At 35.0% G+C, this 19,902-nt stretch overlaps 1 protein-coding gene across 9 annotated transcripts in view; it reads left to right on the top strand.

The window, feature by feature from the left end:
* The window catches only part of LOC146540619 (T-box transcription factor TBX2-like), a 101,000-nt gene extending 98,526 nt beyond the window's left edge, over positions 1 to 2,474 (top strand). For all 9 annotated transcript variants that reach the window (XM_085203544.1, XM_085203560.1, XM_085203568.1 and 6 more), the window contains one exon: positions 135 to 2,474. In XM_085203544.1, coding sequence (XP_085059670.1) covers positions 135 to 736 — 602 coding nt within the window. In that variant the 3' untranslated portion in view covers positions 737 to 2,474. The remainder of the gene's footprint in view (positions 1 to 134) is intronic.
* The last annotated feature ends 17,428 nt before the right edge of the window (positions 2,475 to 19,902 follow it).

The raw sequence follows: 19,902 nt of genomic DNA, 5'->3' as shown, positions 1-19,902 counted from the left end.
TATATTAAAATCTAATGTTATTTTATAATCAATGAACCCAAATTACATTATATTTATATTATTTTATATAGGCTGGTTGGTATATTAAAACGACAGCATGTTCAATTTGAGGTAACATATCAAATTTGTTGCAGCCTGGTTCAGTTCAAGTGGTGGCGGAGGAGATTCGGGCGCAGAGGAGGCTGGCTCGGACTCGTCGTGCTCGGGTGGCGCCCGGGCCCCCTCACCCCCCGCGGGTCCCTCGAGGCCCTCGCCCGCGCCCGACGTGTCGCTGGGCCCCCCCGTGCAGCCCCCGCTGCTGCCCTACCTGTACCCGCCCTCGTTGTACCCGCCGCACTTCTTCCCGCCGCACCAGATGCCGCCCGGCCTGCTGTTCAACCTGCACCCGCTGCTGCAGCAGTATTCGCTGCCGCCGCCGCCCGCGCTGGCGCCCGCGCCTGCCGCTCCCGCGCTCGGCAAGGCACACCGTTACGCGCCCTACGCGCTGCCTGGCCTGGGCTCCGCCTTCGAGCAGGTGGCGCCGCGCGCGCGCAGCCTTAGCTCGTCGCCGGCGCGAGGCGGCACGGGCCCGCGCGGGGCGTCTCCAACTGCGCGCGGGGCATCACCGGCCGCGCGCGGGGCGTCCCCGGCAGCACGCGCCGCGTCCGCCGAGCCGCCCGCGGGCACGCCGCCCGCCTCCGACCTCAAGAGCATCGAGCGTATGGTGAACGGGCTGGACGTGGAAACGCAGGACTGACCAGAGTGTACATAGAGTGTATTTATACCGGCTCGGCCGTCGTTTTGTATTGTTCCTATTTTGTTTTTCTGTCGAGTTCTATTCGGGTCGGACGTGGTGTTTGTAAATAGTTAAGCTTACACTAGATGGTTGTTTAGTCATTAATGTTCGGTGGACGGTCGTGCGCGTGCGCGGCGTGGTGGTGCTGGTGGTGGTTGGGAGGCTTCCGAAGTAGTAGAGCCGTGGTGAACGACAGTCGGATATTGTTTGTTTTCTATTCTCGCGTACAAATGATATATTTTTGATACAATTTCTTCAATTTTCTCAACAGCCTACAATAGTGAAACGCAAGTCTATTTATTTTGTAAATTTGCTCTACAATTATTGCGGAAGCCTTCCAAACGAACCGTACATTGCAGTTATATTTAATTAATCAAAAGGTCAATGCCAGGACTTGATGAATGTTATCATTTCTTTAGAAAAATGTCGCATCTAAAAATACAAAAATTTACAATTTAAAAAATATTTCATTATTTTAATTTTTCTTGAATATTGTAGTTATTATACTTAAAAATATTGATATACCACACTAGGAGAAATCAAAGATAATATTTTTTTTATTATTTTAATATAAAATTATCTTAAAAAATCATTTTTAAATAATTTTAGATGCGATTTTTCCAATATCTTCTTACAAAGGCTGCAAGGGTAACACGCATGACGTCACAGAACACGTAGAATTCAAACACAATAGTTTTCACATTAGATTCTCCACTGCAATAGCAATAGGGATAGATAATTCGATGAAACGGGCAATTGTTTTAAAAATAAAATTACTTATTTTATACAAATTATAATTATTAATAAATAATTTTTAAAAATAAATGTTTAATTAGTTTACGTTCACTCATATTAATGTCGATTATTACTTTTTCTTAACACGTATCTAATTTAAGTGAAACGTCACCGGCCCCTTTCATCGTAATTTTTTTTTTTCATTTTTTTTTTTAATTTCCCAAATAGAATAGAGTAATGAAATAATATCGCTTTATTTTGTAAATACAATTTGTAAGGTATGTTTACGTGTTTACTATATTAACATATTTTGAAAATATGTTTTGTCAATTGTGCTGTGAGAATAGTGCATTTGGTCGTTGCTTTCAAAAATTAAAAAAAAGGAATAATAATAATAATATAAAAAAAAGTTATAATATTCAAAAGAGTATTTATATTTATTATACATTTCATTGGAATTTTGTATGTAAAAATATATAATAATTATGATAATTTTAATATTCTTACTATTTGTATATTATTTCCGCAAGCAACCTCTAAATGCACGTGAAACGATTGATAAAAAAAAATCTTAACTGTAAGTTAAATTTTGTAATATATAGTTGATAAATATTTAGTTAAAATACAAAATATATAATTATAAATGAATATAATTTTCCATGGAATTCATTAAATTTAAGCATTACGAAACTTTCATTGAAAATACATACACACATTTATTATATAGCTAAAGTACATGAAAATTGTTTTTTTTTCTGTCTTTATAATTATTATTATTATATCATTATTAATTAATAAACCAGTGATTTGAGTAAATACCGTGGTAAGAGTCGATTTGCAGTTTTTTCTACAGAAATAATTAAAAAAATATTGCTTTGTAAAATCGAATGAGACTGTGACTATTTGACAGCTGTATTGAGAACTATTCATTAAAATATATAGATAAATCTATTGATAAAATCAATAATATTGTTTTTTTTAACAGTCCTATATTAAAAACTATGTGGAATACATATATCGCTAAAGCACGAGCGTGCGACGTAAACGAGACAGGTTGTGGGTTCGATTCCCACTCAAACAAATGAAATATTTCATATTTTCATTTCCTCGTCTGATAATAAGGTAAAATGCGGCGTTGAGTTCCGTTACTCAAAATGCCAGAATTCGACGGAAAGTGAGGAACGGAAGTGACTTTATGATTACAAAGTGTCTTAACACTTGACGTAAACAAGAAAAAAGACTATCACGATAAAGACTTACAATGACTTACTAACAATGATAAACACTAGAATTTAATCAAAATAAGCACAGCAACAGTTCCACTACAATTTGAAGGAAACAAAACAAAGATTTCTAATCTAACGTGACAGTCGTCATAAAACGTTTTTTTTAGTAAAAAAAACCCATATAATTGTGGGCACTCCCAAGCAAGAGGACCTGACGATAAAAATCCCTCGAGGTGTCACGTACGAAGGTAATTGCGTATACTATCAGATCTTCGTTCGCCCACAGTGTTTGTATGCTAAACTAGTTTTTCTTTAAGCTATAACTTGAAGGTGCAACGCGAAGATGGCAGATATGGGTAAGTAAGCACCGCCAGCTATCGTGGTGGTGATGAAGTACTGAGATTGTGGTGTTGGTTTATTTTCATTCATGTACAACGAGATTTGGGTGTTTAATGAGAAATGAAAGGTTGTCTTTAAATGCTAAGTAAATTGTATGTTTTTGATTTTAAGCTTCATACTGTATTCCATATAGAGGGAGCTTAGTGTTAAAGCACTCCGCTTCTCACTTTCCGCTGTTTTTGAAGCCATTGTGTGTTGAGTAACGGCACAATAGTAGAGTAGTCACAGAGAGCCTAGTAATAAGGCACTTTGCTATCCACTCTCCGCCGATTACTGGTGGCATTGGCCTCGACACCAGAGCGAAAGAAATGAAAATATTAAACATTTCATTTCTTCAAATGGGAATCGAACCCACAACCCATCAAGTTTACAGTCTCTCGCTTCTGTTGCGCCATGACGACCTCGGGCCTCATAATTTTGATAGGGAGTCTAATTTGAACATGTTGAAAGAGATTGCCAAGTATAATTGTATTTATATAGTTACATCTCAACACACGTTTCGCAGTGATGAATGGCATACTGAGATCACCAGATTCGCCATGAGATTGTCTCATCTTGTAGTTTACCTACATAAATAAAGAAATAAGATCTCGCCTATGATGATGTCAAACAAAATTCGAAAGATAGTTATTACATACTATCGCTGTTTTCACGGCTGGTCTCATAATATTACATTTTTTATCTACAACGTACAATAAAAAAAATTAAAATATAAAAAATCCACTGCCGTATAATTAAGGAACCTAATTAGTTTTAGACTCCGTTTACTTCTTACTTATACGTTCGTTACTTTTCATGTTTTTATTCTATCCCTAATCTACGTATAAGATACCGCTTTCATCACATACATTAAATGTTAATAATCTTTAAGATTGCTTAGAAATAGTACTTAAAAACACAATTAATCCACACATTCATTAAAATATTTAACGTTTTATTGCAAAAAACGACAAAACAAATACCGAAGCTGGCGGCGTGAAGAGTTATTTCAAGAATTTGCGATCCGTGAGAATGAAAATTGAAAGAACCAGCTAACAACGCACCTATAGCCCTATAGGCGAATGACCATTATAATTAATGGTTGAACTCTATTTCTTCTCTTTTCTCTTAAGACTGATCTTATATTTTTATCTCTCTCGTTGAAGCGCACAACGTCACAAATCACTCGAGACAATGGAGAAGATGCGGTGGCAATCTACTCCAGGGGTGTTGAAACTGGGGCCCGTATATGTACTGGAAGTGCTATGGTTATTTAAAGATCTATAACTAGAGAGAATGCATATTGAGAGTTTTTTTTAATGGATTGTGTATAATTTATGTTAGTTGTAATATGTCTCATGTAGATGTAGACGGAGTTATTTTAGTTTTTATATCAATTTCAGGCGAGTAGTGGCGTAGGGGCGCTAGAGTGTGACTGTTAACGTGGCGGTTGTGGGTTCGATCCCCACTCGAGGAAGTGAAATATTTATTTATGTTTATATTGTCATTTCTTCGCTCTGGTATCGCGGCAAAGCGCGGTGTTGAGTTCCACCACTCAACACGATCTGTTCCAGAATTCGGTGGAAAGTGGGGATCGGGGTGTGTTAGCACTTAAAGATTTAGATTTACTTACTGGACTATGTAAAAACACGAAGAGGCTTAAAATTTCAACTAAAATTAAAAACATAATAGCTTATTATGTAGAATTTGATAAATGTACCAACTTTACCTTGTTTACAGAAGGCTAACCTTCTGTCTCACTTACCAATTCGTAGTTATTTTGATTTGAATTAAGAATTGGTAATGTAAAATTTTCCTATATATTTTTTTATTAATTGACAATTACAAAAGTAGAACGTAGTTATATCGGCAGTAAAATCTGCTAACTGAAAAAAATATTTTTATATTATATTTATATTTTTTACATATTTAAATAATAGCATCCGACGCGACCTTAACTTTGACAGCACGTGACAAAAATATATTCTAAGTTTATTTAAGACGTAATAAAACTGATTTAGTAAGAAATTCTACTACAGTTGAGAAACAATAGTCATTTGGTAACAAATTGAAAATATCAAATAAACCAATTTTAAAATCTAGACCATCTAGTGCCAGAATTCTTCACCGCAAAGTAAAAAAAGCATTGGCCAAAAAAATTTTGAGAAGAATAATATTCTCTTATAATAATTTTAGACGGTTATTGTTATAGTATTTTTTCAGCTTCACGCTGTTTCTCGCATGTAACAGGGAAGGCAAAGGGAACCTAATGTTAACACATTTCGTACCTCACTTTCCGTCGAATGTTTCAAGCATTGCGTGTTGAGTGGCGGAACTGAACGCCGGGCTTTTGCCTTGGTGCCAAAGCGAAGAAATGATAATCTTAAATATTTCACACACTCGTGTCACGCTGTATCCGGCGCACAAAAGGGCATGCAGAGGGAACCTAGTGTTAAGACACTCCGTTCCCCACTTTCTGCCGAATTCTGAAAGCATTGCGTGTTAAGTAGAAGAACTCAACGCCGCGCTTTGCCTCGACACCAGAACGAAATGGAAATATAAACGTAAATAAATATTTCACTTCCTCGAGTGGGGATCGAACACACAACCGTCGCGTTACAGTCACACCCTTGTGCCGCTGAGCCACGAAGGCCTATCAAAGATATGATTTCACTTTTACGAAATTTGAAAATACATGGACGGATATCTTCTGTATAAATCTACATAATAAGTATAATATGCCTTAAAATGATATACCATATGGCCCCGCTGTACAGCATGAGAGTAGTTCCAACGGTTCACAAATAAAAAAGATTATTTCACCGAACGGAACCAATTTGCCGAAAACGTAAACGGGAACGGGGAAAAAAATAACGGAATGCGAAATGGTAAAGTGACAAAAGTTTCCCGTCGGTATATATCGAGAACTCTCTCGTACGTCACAATTTTTTCCCTCAACCGGCAATTGTTCGGAAACAAAAAGCGACATTTATTCGGCCATTTTCACGACGACGAATTGCGGCCGGACAAAAAAATTATGAATTTTTCGACATTTCCACCGCCGGTGGCGCGGTTAGGCGCCGCAGAATTTTAACGAATGTTCATTTGACAACATCTTTTAGTGTCGGTGTCGGGTTTTTTATTATTTTCGGGATATTTATGAGATGGGACCCTCGCTTCGACGTCGTTGTCACCCCGGGGTTGCGAGTTCTTGTGCGGTGGAACGAGGTAATGACTCGTAAAATTAGAGATTGGTCGAAATTGTTTTAGCAACCAAAATGTTTAGTTTATATCATCCAGATCACGTTCAGGTCGGTTTTCGTGATGAATTTACTTCACGAATTCATATATTCCTTATATAAAAAGAAAGATCGTCTAAGATCTGTTTTATTTGGGGACGGCATACCTAATAGAAAGATATTGTCACGACAGACACACGGGGAACCTTTCTGTACCCACGATGTGGACAATTACATGCTATTAAAGTTAATATTCCTTTTATTTCAACCGCCTTAACATGAGAGATTGACAAAGATTTTCACATAACATGTTTCCATGATCACTTTTGACTTAATAAAGAATGAACTTTTAAAGACTTTTAGTAATAAAAACAAGTGAAGAATATTAATAGCCCAAATTTAGATCGTCGTAGTGCAGTGGCACAAGTGCGTGACTCTAAACGCGACGGTTCAAATTCTTGGGCAATGAATTATTATTCTTTAATTATATAATAATTTGGCCGAAAGTGGGGTACGGAGTGACTTAACACTAGGTTCCCTCTGCATAGCCTGGTAAATGGTTTAATGTAACAAAATTTTTACAATACCTTTAGATCGAAAATAATTGTTTTTACAATAAATATTCAACTAGAATCCATCAAAGCAATTGAATAATAAATATTTTATCGACTGATTACATCCTATTTTTTACACAATTTCCAAAATATGCACGTCGACGAATACAAAACGACTTTACTCAGAAACTAATCGACGGGTAATTTAGACAGACAGACATACATCCTGCCGGAGACAATAGCAGCGGGCGACCGGCATGCATTATGCATCCCACTGCCGTTTTCGGGAATATGAATATGCGAAGACCATCTAAAATTGTGCACCTTGAAACTCTTAAAACTGCAAGATATCTCAACGAGTACTACTATCGAAACTGGAATAATAAATTCTATTATACCCAAGATAGGGTTTATTTTAAATGAACCTGCACTCCCTGCGAATGGTTCACGCAAATGCAATCACGTCAGCTTCAGTTTTTAGTATGCACCCGTCTCGAAAGCACTTGTCGGGTGGGCTGATCTATTTCCGACAGCTACAGGAGCGAGCTGCACTGAGATTACCTGCCACGATACTCCAAATTAATGACTCTCGCGACCCCGATATACTCGTACGTCTTTCAGTATACTCGTATGTTAATACCAATCCAGATTTATCTTTGCTAGCTAAAACAGTCCAACAGATCCCACCCCACGATAGCGAATCGTCGGTGTCGAGAAAAAGCAGAAAGTAATTTTTGCTCCGATCAATCACCAGAAAAAACGGGCCTCGTTCGTCGGATAATTCGCTAGAATTCCAGTTGAGATTTAGTAGCTGGTCGCGTGCTAAACCAGAGACGATATAATGAGCGGCGCGCTCATTGTCCAATCCAAAAAGAAAAGATAAATAACCAAATGAGAATGGAAAAACGGCAAAAACTGCTGAAATAAAGGAAGCTTCAATTGGACAAAGGCGCCGAAGAAGGATAATTCGTTGGGGATATGCACCAATTGTCACTGTTTTGCTCGATTTTTAAGTGGCGTTCGGCGACGTGGACGATTTGGCGCGAGCTCGAGCCAGGACTATAAAATTGTCACCATCAAAGATTCGAAGTTCTTGTCTAAATGTTACTGTCACCAGGCGCTATTGCCTACATCAGATTAGTATAACTTATTCGTCTTAGTCGAGAATATTTTTATTTAACTAATTGATGAGTGTTGTCAGGCCAGACGTGTTGCAGAGGCAGAAGCGAAGCGAATGCGAGTATCGAGTAAACGCGATCGATTTTCACTTGAAGAAATGATATATTTTATATTATGAACAGGGTGAACCAAAAAATAATAATTGCCTAAAACTTTACATTATGAATTTAGTGAATATTGTAGTTTAGTGAATATTGTAAATACTTAATAGTATGTCTTTTAGTCAAAATTAACTATAAATACCTATATCTAAACATATAAACTTTTTTATTTATTAATAGCCTTTAATTTTATTTTTGTGAAGATACGGATAATGGAACCAAATAAAAAATAGTGAGGTTTTGTATGAATAATAAATCAAAATTACATTGGATTTATAACTTAAAAATTTGCAAGGATTTATTTAAGTAAACTGAAAAATTTGAAAAGGCTGAATTTACTTAAAACAATTGCAAATTTTTAAGCTATAAATTCAAATTAATATTGATTTACTATTGCTGAATCGGCTACTTCTCTTACAGGATATTTACGATATATCCCAAATAACATCAATAGTTCATGTAGATTGTTTGCTACCAAGATATAAGCATAAAATGCTAGCTGTGACAAAGGCTAAAATAATAAGGCAGTTACGTGGCCATTACACAAATTCCCAACCAATAACAAAGATTCCTATCTGCACGCTAATATAGAATGGTAATAGATGCTTATCTCCAAGACAGTCGCCCAAGTCGTTTGGAGCCCTAACCCTAGATCAGCCATGACGAATCAACGTCAAGCGTACAAAATCAACATTTAATATTCGACACCGGTCCCAATCGCAATAAATGTCCAAATATTTGTTGCAATGCATTTCGGTGGATTCAAATAAAACCGTGACTAAAGGCCCTAGCGTCCCTAGTGACTGGTCAAGTGCTGGGCTCGTCTCCAATCCATTTTCAACCTTATTTTATTGGTGAGCAAGTCCTATTTGATTTGTATAGCAATAAGCACTTCCTACTTAAGACGTCAGATATTTGTGATCGTATTTGGTACTCAAAGCCTGTGGTCTTATGATATAATTCACGTTATCATATTTCTCTGATTCTCCATCAATCAACACAGGATTTTGGACTTCTTTTCGACAGGAATAGAGTTCTTTTATCAGTTCTATGGTGAATAGTTGGTAAAGTGGACAAAACCTATTGCTACATTCGCCATGGCTAATATTTTGCGGTAATATTGTCTAGCAGATACAGTATAATATATTGGGTTGGCGAGCTGCGGCTCTGTCACGGTTTTCATATCAAAATTAAATATCTGTGGGAGGGAGAGAATTCGTGCAAACAACAAACTAGCTATGTTTTATCTGTTTGCTTTCAACTAAACGCAATGAGATTTATCTAACTCTTTATACTCGTAGTGTTGGCACGATTGGGATATGGGATTTTGTATTTGGAATGGAATTTGAAAGTTATTTTGAAATTTAAATTGACTTCACCTGGGGATGTATTTTTTTTAGCTTCACTCTGTATCCCGTACACAACAGGATAGGCAGAGGGAACCTAATGTTACCTACCACACTCCATTCCCCACTTTCCACCAAATATTTAAAAGCATAGGATATTGAAATATTTTTTTTACATTTTGATATATCTGTTCACCATTTTTCTTGCAATGTCTCACTTTAACGCCAATATTTTTGATGGAAATTCCTAGAAACACAACATTCTGTCGACAGTATATAAACAGTTTTGTGATGACATCAATAAACAATGTTTTAGATAGAGAGAGATGCTCCTAACGTGTTTGAACTGGTGTTTTTATTTTTCTACTACTTTTACAGAAGACTACATTTTACTTTAAAAAAATTGGAAATATATCTTACCCCTCGATCTTCTCTATCTACCTACATTTTATAATGAGACTCTACATATCGAGTTAGCAAGCTTGCTAGGTGACTCACGTATTGTCACTTCACTGTGTGACTGTGACCTTTTGGTCAGCTTCATTCATCTCTTTACAATGGATTACGTATGTATGTATGATTGTTACAGTAAAACTACGTACTAAATCATTTTTTTATATTTTCTAATATTTACTGGAGAGAAGATAATGAAATGAGAGAAGAGAATGATAGAAAGAGATATAAGTATTGGCATAACAACGTTTGTTACCCTTCTAGTTTTAGAACTTCGTTACGTCTACTGGCCTTGTAAAAATCTTGAAATTTACTATATATGTAATCCAAAATATGTCAGTTTATTATGTTGCATCAATTAGTTTCAAAGTTTTTTAGGATATTTGATAGGATATATTGCAAGTATAGGATATATTTTTTTTATATCAAAAACTTTAGTTTTATAGTCGTACCAACTTCTGTGGTAAGTAGATGCATAGTAAATGAGTGACTTCCCGCCCTGCAATGATCAAATCGACGTTTTATGATGCATGATGTATGTACTTGCTCATTGGTGCTTGTCATACCTACTAAAATTCATTTACCTACCTCCAGAATTCAGGTTCTCCTCCTCCAGGTTCCCTCAGCCACTTAATATTGGGTTCCCTCAGCCTACTCTGCTATGTGCGGGATACAGCGTGAAGCTGATTTTTTTAATTTTATTGTGCACAAAAATGTTGATGAGTCCAAATACTGCCGAAGCTATATGTCTTATTAGACATAGATTAAATAGACATCCTGTCCTAAAATCTGATATAGGTACTCCCTAATCTAATTTAGAGAAGTTTAACGAAAACGAAGGAACGAAAGTTGCTAAAATTATAAGACTCCCATAGATATTGATAGACATATAATTAATGAATGAAAATGGTATATCAAGATCGATCCCAGACTTGAGAGCGGTGTATAAAATTAACTTTTAGTTTCCCAAACTTTATTTATAAATCCAAATTTCTTCGCATGGGAAGTATTCGAGCTAGTAGATGCATTACATGCATTACGAACATCCGAACAAAATACCATGACAGGTTTAGGGTGAAGCCGGGGGTCGTTTAAATTACACAGCATTAGCGACAGGAAGCGATTCGAAGCGATATTTATTTATTGGCCTGATTTATGCATCGGCTGTCAATTGCTAAGGGTGCGGTCATGCCGTGTCGCGCTTCGGCGATTGCGACCCGGTGTACAGCGTCACTGGAAGTGACTTTAAAAATTGTGTACCATGGCGCAGGGGCACATGGGGAAATGAAAGAGCGGCGTTAAGTTGTGCCACTCTACACGTAATGCCTCCTTAATTATGCGAAACATGAGGAATGGAAGTGTCTTAATGGAAATTGAGTATCTTAGTACTAGGTTCCCAGTTGGCCTAGGCCTTCTAGCGTTAAACTAAAAGCTAGGTGCGAGATACAGCGTGAAACGAAAAGAAACAAGAAAAAGAAACACACACACAATGCCTCAAAAATTGAGCAGAAAGATGAGAGTGGAGTATTCAACAACAATAACAACAAGAACCTAACGATTATGTGTATACTTTGCTATAGAGTAACGAAGCTGATATTTTTTTTATTATTTATAATTGAAATATAAAGATTGACTTATAAATTGAAACATTTACCTATTAAAATACTTAAATAAGACAATACAAAATTGGATAAATTCATTATTACATATATTTACTTATTAATTACCTATATTTTTCATTTAATTTCACAATACCACTTCTAGATTTGCACCTAGAGTGCCCACAGAGCCAGTTTTCACGCACCGCTGCAGCTATTAATATTCAAATTGGTGCGATCTGTCGCCGCTCCACGGACGAGTGTGGACGCGCCGCTATCATTTATTTTGTGAACAAAGCAAGACCGAAATTTAAAATGGACTATAATTGCCGTCACAATATCTTATTGTATTTTAATACAATTTGATTGTGGACTAAAGTGTTTGGTCACGCTAGTACGTTTGTATAAAGGTTTTTGGTGTCTCTTGGTAATGATACCTGTAGTTATCGTTTTTATATTATAGGTATGCTTAATAGTTAATTAAATTCCACACAACAGTAGCCTTCTGGGTGGCGGTACTTAACGCCGCGTTTTGTCGCGATACTAGAGCGAAAAAATGGAAATATAAATTTAGACAAATATTTCAGATCATCGAGTGGTGTTCGAACCTACAACCAGTTGGGTTTACAGTCACACTTTGCGCCCCTACGCTATGACTGGCCTCTAATAGTTAATTATAAGAAAAATTAAATTAAAAAAAAGTAAATTGTCTGGTATTATTTATAATACATGTACATCTATCTATATATATGGGTCATAATCAGAAAAAGTGTACATTTTGTGTCTTTTCTTGTCCCGCTACTTTGAATGCGTTTTAAAAATACAATTTTAAAAATAATTTAAATATTTTGCCATTTACGATAAATTTACTTATTAACTTAAAGATTTTTGTAATATTTTAAATGTATTATGGCTATTAATAGTATTTTTTGTTAGTTGCAAAAAACTTTTCAAAATGCTTCCATACAATTTTTCGTGTCCCATTCACCACTTTACTTTTTAAAAATTGATTTGTTACGAATGTTTATGGTTTTATTTGATTTCAGATATGTTTATATTACTTTACTTTATGCAAAATATTAAACAAAAGTACTTTTATTGATATATTATTTAATACATAATATATATGAATTAAGTAAATTTGTCCCAAAATATTGTCTTTTTTGTTACTCAGGGCTAGTAACGTACAATTAAATTATGAATGCAATTATTTTGGATGGTATTTAATATTAGTTTTTATTGTGGCACCATTATTGTAAAAGTCAATGCTGTCGTAGCTACAACAAGTAGTGTTCTCGCAGCAGTAGAGGGGTTCAAATGTTTTAGAGGGAATATGTAAAATTACATCTCAGGGTTATAAACGGCTTTTATTTTGGTAAGTATTCTATAATTTCGTTTTCTTGTTTATGTTATTTGCTTCTTTTTACAAAATCTCAAAAAAGAACTTCAGTGCTTACACATGCAACACGTGGCTTATGAGCAAATATTTAAAAAGGTTAGAATTTCTCAGACTTTATTCTCAATTGCGTTATATTTCGTTACGTAACGAAACTGAGAAAATATGAAGCCTAGTTCATAATTACGTTACCATCGGAAGATATGTATATAAAAAAAAATTGCTGGCATATGAAAAAAATAATTGGTGACTTTTGATAACGTAAAGTAACCAAAAATAATGATTTTTAAGTTTTTTGCCTGTTTGCTTGTTTGTCTAATGTGTTTGTGCACGCTTATCTCAGAAACGGCTTAACCGATTTAGTTAAAAACATTTTTTTATTCTTCCTGAAATTAGTTGTGATTTTGTAATTACTATTTTTTTCTCTGGAGATAGTGAATTAATAAATATGTAGTTCAAGTGGGTGAAGCTTTTATTTAAAAACAAATACGTTCTGTACTAGCGTTGTTAAAGATCTAAACAATAAACATAAAATATTATTAAATATCTATTGATAAATATTTTTTTATTTTCAGTAAGCGTCATGGCTCCTATGTCAAATGCTGAAACACATAAAAGATATAGAGAACGTCTTAAAAAGACCAATCCTATTAAATATGAAGATATGCGGAATAAACACTTACAAAGAATTAAACTTAATTCCCGTGATAACGACTCAAATTTTGATATATTTTAAAGTGGATTTAATTTTATCATTAACTTTGTGATCTCTAACTAGAAATAGAAGTTTATTACGTTACGAACTAGCATTATTATATTGTTAATATTGTCACTTTGTTATGTTTTCTTACATTTATAATCTGTTAATTCAACGATTGAATCTTTAAAATTTTAATTTATGTCTCATTAAATAAGAACAACAGTAGTTTTATTCGTATAATATCCTTACTTTGTTGTGTATAATGCCTTATATCATCAGTTTCGTAACAAACATTATCAGTGTTGTTACTTATCAGTTACGTTACGAATTCGAAAATGTCCACTTTTCTGATTATGACTCATATACATCACGAAATCTCAGAAACTACAAGTGCTAGGAATCTCAAATGTTGCATATGAGTTATTTATAGGACATAGGTGCTCGCTAAGTCGGTAATTTGCAATATTCGACTTCTAAGGGGTAGTTTCTGGGGTCGACAGTTTGTATGAAACTTCGTTACTTCAAGTGCTAGGAGTCTCAAATTTTGCATAGACATCACTAGGACGTAGCCATGGAGACAGAAATTAATAATAACATAGTTCACGCCAAACGTCATTTTATCTTCATTACTTGTCTTTACGTTCATAATATTTTAAGACATATTTTGTAAAATCTATATATATTGTTAGCGTACAAGTGTGAATGTGGGTAGATTTAGGTGAAAAATACAATAAAAGCAATAGAATTGTGTCAAACGGGAACAGTTGCTTGTAGGCGGAAGCCCTGATTGGAAGGTATGTAGTGTGTAGTGTTGTTATTGAGTGATACATCTCACTTATTGTAATTACGTGGAACCTCTGTCCGAGTACATTAAAAACATATAGACGGTATGTGTTTTTAACGTGTTTATTTTTAAAACGTTAACCTCTTCCGTTTTCTAACAATATATATTTCTACTTAATACAGGTGAAGCAATAAGCAATAATACCGTATTAGTAAACAAATAATAATAAAAATAAATACACTGACATTACCTCACACTTGCTGCCCATCCGCAGTTTTTTGTGAGTCCGAGCGGCGGAACCCAAATTACCCTTTAATTGTGTTGTAATTGATAAAAGTATAATTGACATAAGTAATTACAGCGGCTCTCTGTCTCTATACAAAGACTACATCTATATTTGTACTTATAATAAAATAGTAATGGATCGTTGTCTGTATATGGAAAATATAAAAGTAATTTAAAAAAAAACCAAAAAAAACATTTATTTTTATTTTTTATCTGTTTTTGGCAACCTTTAACATTTAGTATTTGTTTTATTTCAATCGTTTCACAAATAAAATGTCAGTATAAAGAATTGCATACGAAAATATTACTAAAAATAAGTATTTTATTAAATTGGCTAAAACTTTAGCTATCAATTTATATGAGGAAATCAATAATTGTGTCGTAAAAGCGGGCGAAGCCGCACGGTTGCCTCTAGTTTTTAATATAATTCTGACGCCATTACAGCACAGTTTATACCTGGTTGATTGCACTCGACATTTATGAGTTCTAATCGTACTGTAGAATATGTGGGAATATTGTATTTGGAAAACAGAAGTGACCCTTCTCGCTCGCTGTAATTATATAATAAAATAAACTTTTTGAGTAATAATGATGTAATTTTTAAGCACATAATGTCAATTCTTCTATTGTCAATTATACTTACGCCTTTTATCGAAATACGAATGACTAATTTTCGAGGCACTGGGTGTTGAGTGGCAGAACTTTATGCCACCCTTTGCCTTATTAGCAGAGCGAACAAATAATAATTGTTTTCCCCAAGTGGGTAACGAACCCACAATCTTTACAGTTAAACGCTTGTGCCTCTGCACCACGACAGCCGCTAAAAAGTAAAAATAAATAGAGAAAAAGAGAACAAAAACTTTTTGATGCAATCGTAAAACAAAACACTATTAAAACTTTTTTTTTGTAAATATATGTATATATTTAGATCAGAAGCCATTATAATGTCTCCGGCGATTTGGAAAAGACTTACGAAATACGAAATCACCCATAAAAAGTTTTTCTCAATTAAAGCCTTCCAATTCCACAGCCATATTCCAGGCAATTCCACGTAATTTCAAATACTTCTCACCACTCGGCTACAAAGTAAAGTTTCGCAATTATACTAACTTCTTAAACCATCGTTGTAAATAATATGTATAAAAAACTGGTTAAGTGCGAGTCTGACTCGCCCACCGACGGTTCCCTACTAATTTAGGATAGGACACTACAGAACCGTTGACCTATCCTGACCTATAAGTCAACGGGAAGTATACGGGAAGGACCTTTTAAAAGTTGACAAACTTAAGTTTGCAGGCATATGCACTCTTTTTGGATGATATGAACTATAAATATAAGTTTGTAGTGTTTTTTTTCTCTATGAAATACCTACGTATAAATTTTCACTTCTCGCATTTTCTCTTATTTCTATAATAAATCTATAAGGGTTCCGTTTTTTTCTTTCGATGTACGGAACCCTAAAAATTGTTTTAATGTGTGAATGAAATGCACCTCTCCCAAAAACAATTAACGGCCGTATCCATCCATTGAAATACTTTTTTTTTAATTAATAGTGTGTGAGTTTATCTCTTAAGGGATTACAGACCATTTCTACGGAACGCGGACGGTAATTGAGACCAGGTTGGACTTTGCTAGTAAAAAGTTTTAATTTTTTTTATACGTATCCAAATTTGCTGGTGTCTCTTTTAACAATGGTCTACTTAAAATTTTTATACGTCTTCTAAGATTATACCTTCCTAAGTGTGGACAGACAGACAAAATAATGAAAAAAACATCAAGAATCGTTCACATGAATATATAAAATAGAAAAAAATAGAGAGACACTTCAATGAAAAGGTGGCAGCACCAACAATAATAATGAAATAACACCTAATATGTCTGTTTGTGTGAAATAGATCGATGTACCTTGCAATTTGCCATATTAGAACAACAATACGTTTAACAGGAAATGTATTAGCTATAGTAAAAAAGTGAATCTCTACACTTCTACATAAATAGCTGTTTTACAGTTTGTTTGTTAATTGTTATTAATTGTTAGCCATGAGAAGATTTATTGTTACGGGTGTTGAGAGGAATTGTAGACATTATAAATGTGAACTTCTTGTGGATTTGTTAACAATTTTCTATAATATTTAATTTTTCTTTTTTTTTTTATTTTATTGGCTTGTTAAAACCAAGATAGGTATATTTAGATAGATATTCTACAGAAAGGTTAACGTGTCAAATAGATAGATAGAATCTTCAAAATATATATGTTATTAAATAGTGTGCCAATAGCTATTTAAAATTTTAATGATTTGGATTTCCTTCTAGTTTTTACGTTTATTAGAAAATTATTAATAGAATCTTAAAAACAGATACCACAACCTGTTAAGTGGAGAGATATTCTCCAGTCACCTTTTTTAACTTCAACGTCCATACAGGAGGATAGGCAGAAGGAACCTATTGTTTAGACACTGCGTCAAAATCTAAATTATTCCTTATCAAAATCTACTTAAATAGAGAAATATTTTTTGCCGTTACGCACCAAGCAGAATGAATGACCTACACAAAGTATCTAACATAATTTGCATAACATAATAACATAATTACATAAAATCACACTACCGCCATTGTAACACCTGACTCCGTCACACTCTGATGGGACGGTGCTGTTCATTTGCTTGACAACCTTCTATTTCCAGTTATATTTAACCGACTTCTGTAAGAAAAGGATGTTATCAATTCGACTGTTTTTTTTATTAAGCAACAATATGTATATGAGGCCAGTCGTGGCTTAGAGGCACAAAGTGTGAATGTAATACCGACTGGTAGTGGGTTCGATCTCCACTCGAGGAAATGAAATATTTAGTTACATATTTATTTTCATTTCTTCGCTCTGGTGTCAAAGCAAAGCGCGGGGTTAAATTCCGCCACCCAACGCGCAATACCCTCAATATTCGGCAGAAAGAGAGAGGGGGGGGGGTCTCAATACTATTATTTGCGTACAAGTGTAAATGTGGGTAGATTTAAGTGAAAAAGACAATAAAAGCAGTGGAATTGTGTCAAACGGGAACAGTTGCTTATAGGCGGAAGCCCTGATTGGAAGGTATCTAGTGTGTAGTGTTGTTATTGAGTGATACGTCACTTATTGTAATTACGTGGAACCTCTGTGCGAGTACGTTGGAAACATATAGCCTTTTAACTGCTTCCGTTTTCCGTATATAACATAAGACAAGTATTAACACGCGAATATACACTTTGGTCTATAAGCCTATTCTTAATCGAATAAATAATCATAACAATAAAATAAATATCGATATGGTAATTCGTATGTGGATACATTAACTAACGTAATCGATTCCCATGACATGTGGCGGGCGTGGTGTCGATCGGCGCGGCGTCATGTCACGGCTGCGCGCGCGCAATCAGGTGAGACAGCGGGCGCAACGGTACGGGCGTTTGTACTAACTGTTGTAAATTGATGTTTTATTATCATTTTATTATGGTTTATTGTGCTTGTAAATATTTCTTTTATATTGTTAGAAAAGTATTTTTTTTTAAATATTTTCCTTCAAACTGTCACAAGTTTTTAAAAGTGACCGAGCGCAGAGGCATAAGCGTACGACTGTAAACGTGACGGTAGTGGGTTCGATCCCCACATGCGAGAATAAAATATTTAATATTTTCACTTTTTAACCCTAGGTTTCCAGAATTCCTTTGTCTACAATGCAATGTGCGGTGCAGGGTGAAGTTTTAAAATAACTTAAGTTAACGCTATGTTGATATCTGTAAGAGCTAAGCTGGCTTATATTTCACTTCATTCTTCGTCTTCATGACCAAGACATTGAGTGTTAGACAAGACAAGTCAGTTAACACAGTAGAGAACTAAATCATTTAAATATAACTATTTCTTCGTGAGAATAGAACTCTAAACCACTACCACAGCCTAAATTCTACATTACTTAAAAGTCTCTAGGACGTCACTTACAAACATATAAATTTCTTTGTTATTTTTTTTTATTTCTCTATTAATAAAAACCACATTACAAAAAGATTTAACATACAAACATGTGTAGGTATTACGAAAACAAATTCACAGCTAAAGAAAACCGACAGCGGCAAGGAAGAGGCATTTAAAATAATGATAAGATCGCGGCCGCCACTGATACCGGAATCAATATAAGGGATCAGGCGAGTCCAGGAACGAATGGCAACTGAGTTGATAATACTTGGTAGCTTAGCCCCGATATATGTATGGCTTTTGGAGAAGAATAAAAGGTAATTTTATTTAGTTTTCTTATACTCCATCCTGTATCAATTTACAATGTCTCAAAGAATTAGACAGAAAGTAGAGAACAGTGTTTAACTCCATGTTCTATCTGCCTACCGTGCTATATGCGGGATACAGCATGAAGATAATAAAAGAAAAAAAGAAGTGATATATTATTAATATATATATAATATTTAATTTAATATTTCCACATATTTTAGGATAGGCAGTAGGAATATAGCGTTAAGTCAGTTCGTTCCCTATTTCCCATCCAATGTTAGCTCAGCTCCTAGTCTTGGTATAAAAATAGATAATTCCCCGGAGCGGAAATCAAACCTATAACCGTCTCAATTAGAAAATAAGAAGAAGCTCTTTAAAGTACTTAAATTTAATCATATTCTATTCAATGTTTGATTCTACATACATACTAAAAACTTGAAAAAAAAAAACACAAAATAAAAAAAAATACCACTCTCAAGACATCCAACAGCCCGCTACCCCGAAAGACATGTCCAATCCGTAGATAAATATGTAATCTTAATATAATTGCGTCTTCGATCCCCAAACCCTCACCCCTATTGACTCTCTCGCTCGGATGCCTCTATCGGCTAGCCTGCGACTGATCGCGCTGAGCATGGCGGTGACACCGAATCGTTCACTGCAAATGTAATTAAACAATGTCAAGTAAAGAGAAAGGAATAAGATTTGTTTATTTGAATGGTTTTTTTAGGTTAAACCTGTATATCGTATATGGTAGGGTAGGCAGAGGGAATGTGGGAATATAGTGTTAAGACACTTCGCTTCTGTTCCCCACTCTCCAGGCCTTCTTGAGGCTCGTCACAAGTGTTTATAGGGATATAGGGGACAGGTTGTGAGTTCTATTCCTACTCGAAGGAATTAA

This window comes from Heliconius melpomene, chromosome 2, assembly GCF_056956725.1.
Source record: "Heliconius melpomene rosina isolate 202511_hmr_F chromosome 2, ASM5695672v1, whole genome shotgun sequence".
NCBI lineage: Eukaryota > Metazoa > Arthropoda > Insecta > Lepidoptera > Nymphalidae > Heliconius > Heliconius melpomene.
The sequence above is the reverse complement of the archived record's forward strand: the minus strand, read 5'-3'. Positions and strand labels throughout refer to the sequence as shown.